The sequence below is a fragment of the Hevea brasiliensis genome, chromosome 8 (genome assembly GCF_030052815.1).
Source record: "Hevea brasiliensis isolate MT/VB/25A 57/8 chromosome 8, ASM3005281v1, whole genome shotgun sequence".
In the NCBI taxonomy this organism is placed as follows: domain Eukaryota; kingdom Viridiplantae; phylum Streptophyta; class Magnoliopsida; order Malpighiales; family Euphorbiaceae; genus Hevea; species Hevea brasiliensis.
The window spans coordinates 22,440,604-22,452,241 of record NC_079500.1 but is presented as its reverse complement, the minus strand read 5'-3'; the positions used below and the strand labels follow the sequence as shown (position 1 = coordinate 22,452,241).

The 11,638-nt window shown below is 31.3% G+C and overlaps 2 protein-coding genes across 10 annotated transcripts; one reads left to right on the top strand and one right to left on the bottom strand.

The window, feature by feature from the left end:
• Positions 1 to 2,358: 2,358 nt before the first annotated feature.
• On the bottom strand, positions 2,359 to 6,303 carry LOC110638704 (LYR motif-containing protein At3g19508). 9 transcript variants are annotated; one of them, XR_009150658.1, is made up of 6 exons: positions 6,012 to 6,302; positions 5,843 to 5,924; positions 5,584 to 5,626; positions 2,961 to 3,716; positions 2,774 to 2,868; positions 2,359 to 2,642 (listed from the first exon to the last, which is right to left on the bottom strand). XR_009150658.1 is itself a non-coding variant. In XM_021789326.2 (3 exons), the coding sequence occupies exons 1-2, from the start codon at positions 6,285 to 6,287 to the stop codon at positions 5,871 to 5,873; spliced, it is 330 nt and encodes a 109-aa protein (XP_021645018.2). In that variant the 5' UTR covers positions 6,288 to 6,303; the 3' UTR covers positions 2,359 to 2,642; positions 5,843 to 5,870. The 9 variants fall into 9 exon arrangements, 3 of the variants coding, with proteins under 3 accessions (XP_021645018.2, XP_021645017.2, XP_021645016.2); XR_009150657.1 differs by having other exon boundaries at positions 2,774 to 3,716; XR_002491731.2 differs by lacking the exons at positions 2,774 to 2,868; positions 2,961 to 3,716 and having other exon boundaries at positions 5,819 to 5,924.
• Positions 6,304 to 6,435: 132 nt separating this feature from the next.
• Positions 6,436 to 9,652, top strand: LOC110638684 (uncharacterized). Its single transcript, XM_058151469.1, has 3 exons — positions 6,436 to 6,599; positions 8,840 to 9,062; positions 9,149 to 9,652. Exons 1-3 carry the CDS (start codon positions 6,523 to 6,525, stop codon positions 9,467 to 9,469), a joined length of 621 nt encoding a protein of 206 aa, XP_058007452.1. The 5' UTR covers positions 6,436 to 6,522; the 3' UTR covers positions 9,470 to 9,652.
• The last annotated feature ends 1,986 nt before the right edge of the window (positions 9,653 to 11,638 follow it).

The window sequence follows — 11,638 nt, the reverse complement described above, 5'->3', positions numbered from 1 at the left end:
GAACAAAGAGAAAGCAGCAGAGTGAGCTGCGGGATTGACAAGAACTCTTGAACACTTTTGTACATGTATTGTTTTGTACCCTTATAATTATTTTGATGTAAATACTGCAATGTCATAAGTATCAATGTAAAGTGAGCAGTTGTATAATAAATTGTAATAATATTATTTTTTGATTTTATATCTGTAAATTTAATTTGTGCATACTATGTTGATGGAATTATTTGAAATGGTTTGTTTTCAAAATTTTGAGTTGACTTGAAATTATTTGGTGATTGGGAGTTGTGTAAAATTATTTGAAGTGCTTTTTACAGGATTTTAAAGAACGGTTTTCTCCAAATATAAACGAAACTCTGTCAAAATTTTTATAAAATTTGCGGTAAAAATTAAAATGGACAAAAATTTTTACTAGTTTATAAGCTTTGAATAAATGATTTTAATTCCTACCAAAATGCTCACCACTTCCAAAATGCAAGAAAATAGTTTTAAAATCCATTGTAGTGTACTTAATGAATTATCGGTAAGTGAAGTTCAGTAGTTCATTAGGTATTCTACGGGATCATATTATGCTTTACAGAAGGGTAAGGTGTGACACCAACACAGGCAGCGAAAACTGCTATCATGGGTATGTAGCAAGGGGTAGCGAATGGTGGAGTGAAGGCTGGATTTGTTTGGTTCACTGCACATATGCAAGAGATGATAAGTAAGGAGATGGAGAATTATATAATGAAACAAATTGGGGTTGCACTCGTAATGGTGGAGAGAGATGGTGAAGGGAGAAAATTGTATTAATTATTTTAATACTAATTTTAATTAAATAAAGAGTATATATATATATATATATATATATATATATATATATATATATATATATATATATATATTTTTTAAGTTAATGGTAATTTTCTTTTAACTAGGGTGGAGGAATCTTTAGTTTCAATAAAGGTAAAAAGAGGACTAAATTGTTTATTTTCTAAAATAAATGAATCAACAATACTTAATTATAGGGGCGTTTGGTTCCAGTTCAATTCAAGTTTTGCCTAGGAACCAGAACCAAACCAAAATTTCGAAATTTCGATACGGTTCCGGTTCAGTTCTTAATTGTTTCGATTTCAATTAGATAAAATTCTTGGTTCTTCGATTCCGGTTCGGTTCTGTTATATTCCAGTTTGGTTCTTAGTTCTTAAAATAATTTTATGTAACTATTTCATTTAAAAGTCATACTTGAATTAGCATTTAAGTTTTGAATTGAGTTATTAATACATAATATATCATATAATATATTTTTTAGCTATACCTAAATTATATAATCTTTAATTATAAGATGCATATATAACTTAGGATTATATATATTATATAATATAATAGTATATTATATAATATGTATTTTAACTATTTATTAATCATATAATATTTAACTATAAGATATAAATACAATGAAGAATATATATATATATATATATATATATATATATATATATATATATATATATATAAAAGATAATAGTATATTTATAATTAAGAATGATAAGGTAATTTAATATATTTATAACTAAAATTATTAAGAAAATATAAAAAAATGAAATGTAATATTAAATTATATTTAATTCATAATTATATATATACATAAGTATATATAATTATATTGAAAGTATATAATACATCTTAAAAAACATAAAAAAAACATATATATAAATTCGAATCTCGATTCGATTTCAGTTCGATTTTGATACAGTTCCAGTTCGGTTCTTAATGAAGAACCAAAACCGAATCAAAGTATCAAAATAAATTCGATTCGGTATATTTCCTGTCGATTCGATACGATTCTTCAGTTCGGTTCGATTCCCTCAAGAACCTACAGCCCTAATTAATTGTAAAATCCAATGACTAGATTATAAACTTTCCTGTATATAAATAATACATTATATACTTACAAATAAATAAATTTTTAAATATAAATAATTATAGATAATTTATAATCAAGTCTTTGAAGTATAACAAAATTGAATTATGGTTTCAATAATAATTTAATTCTTAAAATTTAATTCTAATAACAATAATTACTTTTATTAAACAAATTTTAGTTTCCAAAATTTTATCTTATTAGTAAAATAATCCCTATGTTTAAATTTTATATTTATGTAATTATTTATTTTATATGTAAATAATTATATTAAATTATTAAAATTTATGTTATTCTTTCATAATTTGACTAAATAACATTGATAAATCGAGCTTGAGTCGCGTTCACCAGTGCTATTCTGATTAAAACAATTGGAATTTACCATAGGAACAGTCACTGGATTCCCTCTCTGCTTAACCTTAGACCGCTGTTAAAAAGGTAGATTAAAGAGAGAAAAATTATTAGAAAACTTTTTGATTCTAATTTCCCTTGAACCAAATTCTGGAGATTGGTCTGCTAAGCTAGAAAGTATTATAGTTTTCAGCAAACTGTTCTGATAATTAATGAAGGAAACTGAAGGCTAACAATGATGCTCTCCACTATTTTCTTAAGCTGGTGTTATTAATCAGTGAAGTCAAAATAGTGCCATATCTCCAAGCTTTACCATATGCCAACTTGAAGAAAGAGAAAGCTTAAGGCGTAGAATGACAAGCAAGCTTCAACCTGAAGAATGACAGAAGACCTGGAAGTCAGACTAGAATCCATTAGACATCTGGTTATAACATTCCATGACTCACAGCATCTGGCTCTAACTCAAATAAGAACAGAAAGAAACGAGTGGAATGTTCAGAAAATGCAACAGAAAGAAATTACCACAGCCATAGAGGTTAACATAGGCTGCTAATTCAACAACAATGCCAACAAAACTACTTAACAACCATCGCTTCTATGAACACGCAACTTCTCATCTGGAAGATAAATAGATTCTTAAAATCCATGAAAAGCCAAAACCACCCTTAAGTTGAATAATGAACAGGAAATCAAACGTATGAAATAAAACCTGGCACTTGCTCAAGCTAATGTTGACCATTTTAAGCACCGACATAATTTTGGACCAATAGCATACAAACTGAATCTGTCACCTCAATGATATTAGAGTAAGCATTGCACCCTGTACACATGTTCCATTACTTGCTACGAAATTGAGATTACAAGCCCAAATTTACAGCTATCTTTCATCATGGCATGAAAAGCATGGAAAACATGACAAACACAAAGGTGTTGGCCCAATAGTGCAGAACACCCTGAAAGGATGTATTGCTCCATTATTGAGTATTATTCCAAGCTCCAATTTAGGTCAAGACAAAATTGGGGGGAGAGACTTTTTCCTAAGTGCATTTCACCTCCATAAAATCCTCAAATTTCATGCATCTGGCCAATGATGCATGTGCATACATAAAAGATAAGCATGAAAAGGTTTCTTGAGTAAATATAGTACAGATAACAAAATAAAACCCTGTTTATTTAGCACGACAGGGGATAGGATAGTACAGGACAGGGTCTGCCTCATCTTATCCTATGTTTGGTGCTACATCTCATAAGAGATCTAGATATCTACATAAGTCTTTCAAAAGAAAAAAAAAGAAAAAGAAAGGAAAAATAAATAAATAAATAAAGAGGGTAAAAAGGTGACTCATGGTTGTTGACAACTTTGGTGGTCATTGGGTAATACTGGCAGCCCTGGATAAGTTCTATCACTAGCAGCAGTCAACAAGCCTAGCAGCCATTGGAGGTGATAATCTCTAGTCTTCTAGTGCTGTATAAGAAAGTATATAATAGATATATAAGATCTAAGAAAGTGCTTGGGCAGCTTATTTAGAACTATCCAATCCAAATTTCAAATGTCATACTATTTTTCCTCTCATTCCTTTTTTGTTTTTTTTTTTTTGTTTTCTGGGAGAGAATCAGAGTTGATTACATTAAAATAAAATGTTAGCATGGCTGTTCTTGTAAAGTACGAGGAGTCCCAGTGATGCAACAGCTGCATAAAAAGTGATCATACCCATACAATGATGAAGACCTAGGATGTCGCAATAATTTTTGTTGGTGGCCTTATAGTGATGCTAATGAAATCACTAAATTTATTAGGGTAAATTATTATTATTATTTTTTTTCCATCTCTATGTTATGTCATAATTAACACTTATGTCCAAGTATTTTGAAAAATAGATGAATACTATCCTAAGTTTTGCTTCTATCATACATTTTCAATCCTTCATCCTTTTTCGTTAATTTAGCTATTAGTCAAGTGATTAAAAGGTAGTCAATGAAGGACTAAAGTGTTAATAATGGTAAAAGCTTAGGGACCAAATTATTCATAATGGTAAAAGTTAGGAAAGAAATAATAATTTATCATGAAGGATATTAAGATATTTTCGCTCTTCATCAACAATGAAAGTTGAGAAAAAGAGATAGGGGGATGAAAGTATATGATAGAATCAAAACTTAAGAGACATTTTCATCCATCTTTCATGGGAACACAAGTGTTAGTTATGACATAATACAAGGAAAAAAAAAATTACCCAATGTATTAATTAGTGCGGCGAAATGCAGTGAGAATATCTCATGTCCTACAAGAAAAGTTAGCTCATGAAGTCCATTCAAACTACAAAGTCTCAAACGCAACTTTCAATGTCTTCTGATAAAGCTTGATTGAGTCCATTCAAAATCTCAAACAGAACATCACAAAGATGGAACAGCATGAAAATGTGGCTCAAGTCTTATTCGATGTGCTAGCCAAAAATTTAGTATCTTGTTTTGTCAAAGCTACCAAACAGCTTACAGATGAACACCACAGCTCTTCAAGGAAAAAGATTGAGCTGACATGTGCTAATGTAATGTCCATTGGAACTGAAGCATGAAGAGAGCAGGTAGAACTGTACATGATATATCTAGCCTACCTTGCGCAGGTTCATGCCAGAAAGGAATGAAATAGAGCTATAGCTATAAATACATCCAGGAGTTCATGATATACGTACAAGAAATGATAGAAACATAGGTTTTATCAATGTCATAAAACTCGAAACGCTAACCCTAGTTTTTAGATGGATTTGAATTCAAATATGATACTGTTACATTAAAAAAGAATACTCTTTAATTTATTGGAAACTATAAAATAGCATCAATCATAACTAGGAATGAGAAACTGTTAACATCATGCTAATGTAACAGAAAGGCAGACCCAAAATCAGTCAACAGAAGCTTGGTTAAGATAACCAAAAAGAAAAAGAAAATAAAGCCTCTATCCGAATAAAATATTCAGTAGGCTCTTTAATCAACCAACAAAACTTGGTTAAAGAAACTAATAAGAAAAGGAAAGTAGAAGGCCTTAGCAATTATATAATCATTCTTCAAAAAGTATTGATTCTTTAGAAGCAGAGAAAAAAAATGACAGCCATCTCTCTTCCACATCATGCCCAAAATAGAAGTAATGAAAGAAATACAACTTGGAAAATTCAAAATTTACAAATACGCCTTAAATCAAATCTATGGGAGATGCCAGATTTGTCATAATCTAAAAAAAAATAAAAAAAAGAAAACTAATGAAAGAAGTTTTGAAACACAAACTTTATTTCTCATGCTAGGTTCAAATCAAGCGCACTACATTAATTGATCCATCTTACATCATCAACAGGTAAGTCTTGCCAACTCCACCAGTAATTGAAGCTGCAAGAGTAAACTAGTTTAAGCCAAGAAACTGCACTTACTCAACTACAATGGACAACCAAGCATAACCCACGTCGAAATAAAAATTTGTAAACATTTTAAGAATGATTTTGCACCAAATCAAAAGGCTGGAAAGACATGAGACCATATAAACTCAAATTTGCAAAGCAAAATAAATCAAGCGGTGCATACCCATTTGGGTAAAATAACAAGCACCTGAGTTGTACTCTTTCTTGTTTTCTTTTCAACCACAACAAATCTCCTTCAGATTATTAGCGGCCGATTCATCAACTGAATACTGCAAAAAGAAAATAAATGACCAGAAATTCAAAACCAACCCAAATAGATACATAAACAAAGTATCAAAGACATAATAAAAGAAGACCTTATTGAGGACCCAGAGGGAGTGATTGTAGGCTCGGCGGAAGAGCTCGTCGAGGGCAGTAGTGTCGTTGGCGTCGACCTCTCTGTAGTTAACGAAGTTTTCACGCAAATATTTGCCGTAATAAGGCCTCGTGTCCTCCGGTAGACGCCTCACGAGCCTTAGAACCTCGCCATACACTCTCAGCGCTTTCTGCATCTCTCTCTGAATAATTTCTCCTCTACAAGAACCAAGGGTCTGCCGTTCGGCCGATTCTGGAGGATGCTCTTGTAAATGCATTCGGCCCACATAACACACTCATGGGCTAATGACCCAAGTGACACGCACAGGCCAGCCCGTTTAAAAGGGCTGGGAACACCTTCGCATTGGAGTCCTTCGTGGACTAATAACCTTTGGCAATAATTGGCATTCCCTGACAATTTCAGAGTAATGTCTTGGTGGGGCCATTGACCCCCCTCTCAAAGTCCCTTCTCAGCGAAGTTGCACGAGGATAATTGATATATGCACACTCTCAATGCTTATGCTCTTTTTCTCTGTCTTCCTCTTTGTGCTTGGGGCTATCATATTTTTCCATTCTGTTCTAAAATCCCGGTTAGTTTTGCTAACTTGTATGATTTTCTTTTGGCTGTATGCAACAATTGTTTTATATTTCTCATGCTCTTCTTTCTGCAAAATTTGTGGTTTTCTTTTTCTTTCCTACCCTTTTGCCTCTGCCTCTCCCTAGTTCAGTTTCTTTGGTTTCTTTCAATCTGTTGGCTTTATCTTGTGTGATCATGGAAATTGACTAATGGGTTTGTTATAGTTGAGGTAGTGGAATTACTGTTTATGGTAGTAGCTTCCCTTTTGTTCTTGAGCTAGACTAAGGAATTGAGTTTGGGAAGCTGGTATTTTGCTTTCCCTGCTAATATTAAGTTGTTAACTGTTACCGTTGCTGGGATCAGGTTGATGGGTCACGTTGCTGAATAAGTGGCCAGCGGTTTAAGTCGTGAGTTAGGTAAAAAATTAATTAAATATGCTACTAAAAATATTATTTTTTTAGAAGAAAGATCAGAGGAGTGAGACTGTAATTTGGAAAAAATAATTAATATTAATTTATTAATATATATATATATATATATATATATAATTAATTAATTAATTTTTAATTTTTTAATATTAAATTTTCATAAAATTTATATAAATATGGACTTAAAAGAAACAAATGAGTTTCTGGACAGAGTGAGAGTGGGGCTGTGTTTGTGTTCCGACCAAAAAATAAGCATTCATTCGGACAGATTTAATACAATTAACGTGCTGGGGAATGAGAATTGGTGGATCTTATTCTGCATCTATGTCTGACTTGTCTACTAGTTTGAGTTTCTGGATATATAGAATTCAGTATTTCTTGTAATTACAGCGAAAGAGAAGCTAAATCAAGAAGAATAGTTGCTTTTTTGTGTGGATGACTTTATTGTGAGGCTAAATTAATAAGATTAGTTGCATTTCTCTTTTGATTGGCTTGGCTGTAACATCAAACAGTTGATTAATAAGAACAGTAGAATTTCTCTTTGAATGGCTTTGCTTTAATGTTTTGCATTTGTCTTCACTGTTGTAGCTCCTGTGCTACTGTTTTTGACAAAATGGCTGTATTGTTGCCAGTTTAAGGACCTTAAAACATTGGTTTTTGGCTGTTAAGATCAAATCTCATTTAATCTGAGCTTTTAAATAGACAAAAAACCAAGATGAATGGGAATGGAGGATCAAAATTGCGTGCTGGTTTGAAGGACTGAGAAACAACAAATAAGCAATCGGAGTAGTTAAAGGACAAAAACAGCACTTTGGAGAAAGATTAACAGTATTAAAGACGGGAAGAATAAGAAACAGCAATAAATTGATGTTCTTGTTAATACATGATACTTCTAGGCAAAATAGAGTAAGCTATGTGAAGAAGAAAACTTCAAGAAGAGGAAAAACAAGAATGAAAATGTCTAATGCAATAAATAAACCACAAATCTGAGCTGTTAGATTAAGCTGCTTAACCTCAATCTTTTTTATCTTTCTTTTTTTTTTTTTTTTGTATTTTTAATGGATGAATGTATTGTGTAATAAATTTAGTTTGTGTCTTATTAGATTATTCAAGAATGACTTAAATCGTTCTATAATATTTGCCTTGCTTGCATCAGAGTTTATGGAGCTGTGCCTGTAAACTGGAGCAATCATTTAGATGTGACCATAACCATTGGCATTGTAGTAGATAGGTCATTATGGTCATTTAGACATAGGTGTCTGACTTTACTAATATTAGGTCCACCCATTCCTTGTAGTTGGAGGTAGTACCACAACATCTAGAAAGACCTTCACAAATTAAACACAATTCATGTGCATATCTGCCCATGTGCATGTGCATGTATTACTTTCTTTTTGGTTGAGGCCCAAGGGGAAAAAATTTTTCGGCTTTATAATCTCTGCAGTTCTTGGATGAAGTATTTGGCAAATGGATGCTAGTTTGTTAGAATAGTACTCTACCACAATGTTAAGTTTGCATTGAAGTGTGGGCAGCAGCATTTAATTGCCCACCTCAGCCTCTCTCTTTATCCTACCTCCACTTTCCTCTGGTTGATCATTGTCATTGCAAAATCTATGTTTGACTTGTATAAGTGGGTATAATATTATGTAAATCCACAAACAGTGCTTAAATCGATAAAAGATGTGGCTACAAACACACAAGAAATGCTTCTGTGTTAATGTGTGAGATACCAAAGTGTCTCTTGGAAATGCACTTCTAATGTGATGTACTTGTAAAGGGCGAGTTTCCTCAAAGTAATAATGCAATGAATGTTTCTTGTAAACAGGAATCGCTTTTACATTATGAGTACCTCTGAAAATTCTGACATGAGCTTCTTTGAAGCTGTCGATTCTGAGTCAAGTCACTCTGACTCTGAGTACTCTGAGCTCAGTTACCATGAAGACTCTGAAGTGAGGTGCTCATGTGGACTTCCTGCTAAATTGCGAGTGTCTCAAACACCCAGAAATCCTTTTCGATTGTTCTATAACTGCCCCGGGAGCTATAATTTTGTAAGTGCATCTTTCCTCTTTCAACAAGAAATTGTATTCTTCAGCTTCATGCTTTTCCTCATTATTTTCCTTCTTACCACTGCTAGCAATGTGGATTTTTCCGTTGGTGGGATGAGCCAGCTCCGACTGGTGATAGACATACAGATGAACTAAACCTCATTCGTAATGAGTGTGCTCGACTACAAGGAAGACTGGATGAAATCGAACAGAGACATGACAATGATAGGAGTGTCTGGGAAAGAGAAAAATCCGAGCTAATGTTGAAATTATCAACTGTGCAAACTGAGCTTGATGAGATTAAAGAAAGAATTAGAACAGTGAACGAGTCGGATCTTATGCCCCCGCTTGATAATTTATTAATAGCAGACGATGAGGGAGATGATGTGATAGAGATACACACTATATAAGTAGTAGAGTTTAATGCAGAATAGATGCAAAAACCTTTTTTTGCAGTTTCTTTCTCCTCATTTGAGTTTTTGTTTGCATCTTGTGGATGTCTTTTTTGTAATCATTACTTCTAAATCTTATGCCTTTGTGAAGTGGGGGGTCTCACTATATGTATCGTGTTTTGTGTTTTAGATTTTGATAAATTAAGCCTAAATAAGATTTTTTTTGAAAATATATTTAAATCCCAAAGAAAGTATATTGCATCAGTGTTAGCTGCTTTTTTTTTTTCTTTAATTATTTAATCATGTGAACTTTTTAATCCCTTTCAATTTTAGCCATAGACTATATGCTGGCCAACTAAAGCAGAATTTGCTGACGTGGCATCCATGTCTAATAAAAAAAGAAAAAAAGAAAGAAATAAAAGGGGAAAATGCTGAGTTGGAAAAAATGTTTGTCAAAGTTGGTTTTGGTTTTGGATTTCAAGATTTTCATCTAAAGTTAAAATCAATCCTATAAGCCCTTGACTTTTAATTGTAAATAATCAAGCTCTTTAAAATTTAATTAAGGTTAATTAGACTCAATGAACCCTATTTACAAAGATAATGAGTAAGTTTAGAACAAAGAATTTTCTATTGTTTTGAATTTTTATTAAGAGCAAAATGGTTCACAGATGAACATTGCAATTGATGGTAGAATGAAGCGCTGGTGGTGACCTATGAAAAATGCTTTTGCTGTTTGGATATTTTTGAGTTTCTCCTGAGCTTTGTGTGTCGCAATCGATCGAAGAAAGGTCACTAGTTCCTTTCTAGATGGTGGCTTGATTATATATATATATATATATAGAGAGAGAGAGAGAGAGAGAGAGAGAGAGAGGGAGAGAGAAGAGTCTAATTGACTGCAAACAAAAATTAGGAATCCATTTGGCTATTTAACTAAAATGAAGGGGTATTATTTTAAGCCTTTCGCATTTAAAATGAACATTCATTCTTATCACTTAAGATTACATGATTGAAATTAAATTTAATTGAGCTAAAATTAAAATATAAAGTGTCTAATTGATGCTAACTGAAATTTATGGGTTTATTTCACTATAAATTTTTCATGGATAAAATGACTATTGAATATTAGTAAATGGGTCAAAAGGCACTTTTGCCTATTTATTATCATGTTTACTTAAAAGTTAAAAATAATATAAGATGCAATGTATCTCGAAATAATTAAGCTAAGAATTGAGCTATTAGCAAAAAAGAGCTGATTATTGTTAAGCCAAAACCATCATTAATGTCTATGGACCTATTTTTAGGGATAAAAATGGTGAGGAAAATGATAGGAAAAGGAAAAAAAAAAAAGTAAATTCTTTTATTTTATTGAAGAAAAAAAGAAAAAGAGAAAAAGAAAGAAGGGAAAATTAAAAATCTGTTTTATATGAAGAAATTCCTCTATGTCATTATTTTCTTTCAATAATTTAATTTTTTAATAAAATTTTATTTATTTAATATGGGTATAATAATAAAATATATTAAAATAAACAAATTACTTACTTTCTTTTGTTTTTTGGCATATGAAAAAAAATTATAAGGAAAATAATATTTTTTTTGACTTATTTACAAAAAAGCTAAATCTCATTGCGTTTTGATAATTTTATCTAATATTTTTTGATATATTCTTCCATTTCATTTTTAAGAGATCTAACTTTACCGATACTATTATGTACTTTCGAACTTTATTTTGATATTCATGGCATTTAAAAGTTTTTAGTCATTTGATAAAATTAGATGTTTTAATTACACACTCTTTTTTTATTATTATCATAAAATTTCATCAGTATTTGATACTTAATAATTATCAAAATAAAATTATGAAAGAGTTGATAAATATGATAATATTGAATTTTCAATAATAATTATGAACAAGTCAAAATATAGAGTTTAAAATTCGATTGATTGATGAAAATTGGATAAAATTTTAACAATTTATAAAAATTTGGCTAAGTTTATATCCATAATTAAAAAAAAAAATTGGATAAAATCACCAAACCGTAATAAGGCTTGATTTTTTTTTATCAATATATTTTTTTATTAGAGATTTTACTTTTTCTTATAATTCCATTTACTTCCCTTTCCTTGACTTTCAGGCCATAAATCTCTAAAAAGCCAATTCTGAAACTAGGTCTAGGTTGCCTTATTCTC

Bases quoted from the DNA above. Each gene is read 5' to 3' on its own strand.
- LOC110638704 (XM_021789326.2), bottom strand. From the start codon at position 6,287: ATGCATTTACAAGAGCATCCTCCAGAATCGGCCGAACGGCAGACCCTT. The intron at 5,925-6,011 runs GTCTTCTTTTAT...TTCTTTTTGCAG, and splicing joins CCCTCTGGGTCCTCAATAAG to TATTCAGTTGATGAATCGGC.
- LOC110638684 (XM_058151469.1), top strand. From the start codon at position 6,523: ATGCTTATGCTCTTTTTCTCTGTCTTCCTCTTTGTGCTTGGGGCTATC. The intron at 6,600-8,839 runs GTTAGTTTTGCT...TCTTGTAAACAG, and splicing joins CATTCTGTTCTAAAATCCCG to GAATCGCTTTTACATTATGA. The intron at 9,063-9,148 runs GTAAGTGCATCT...TACCACTGCTAG, and splicing joins GCCCCGGGAGCTATAATTTT to CAATGTGGATTTTTCCGTTG.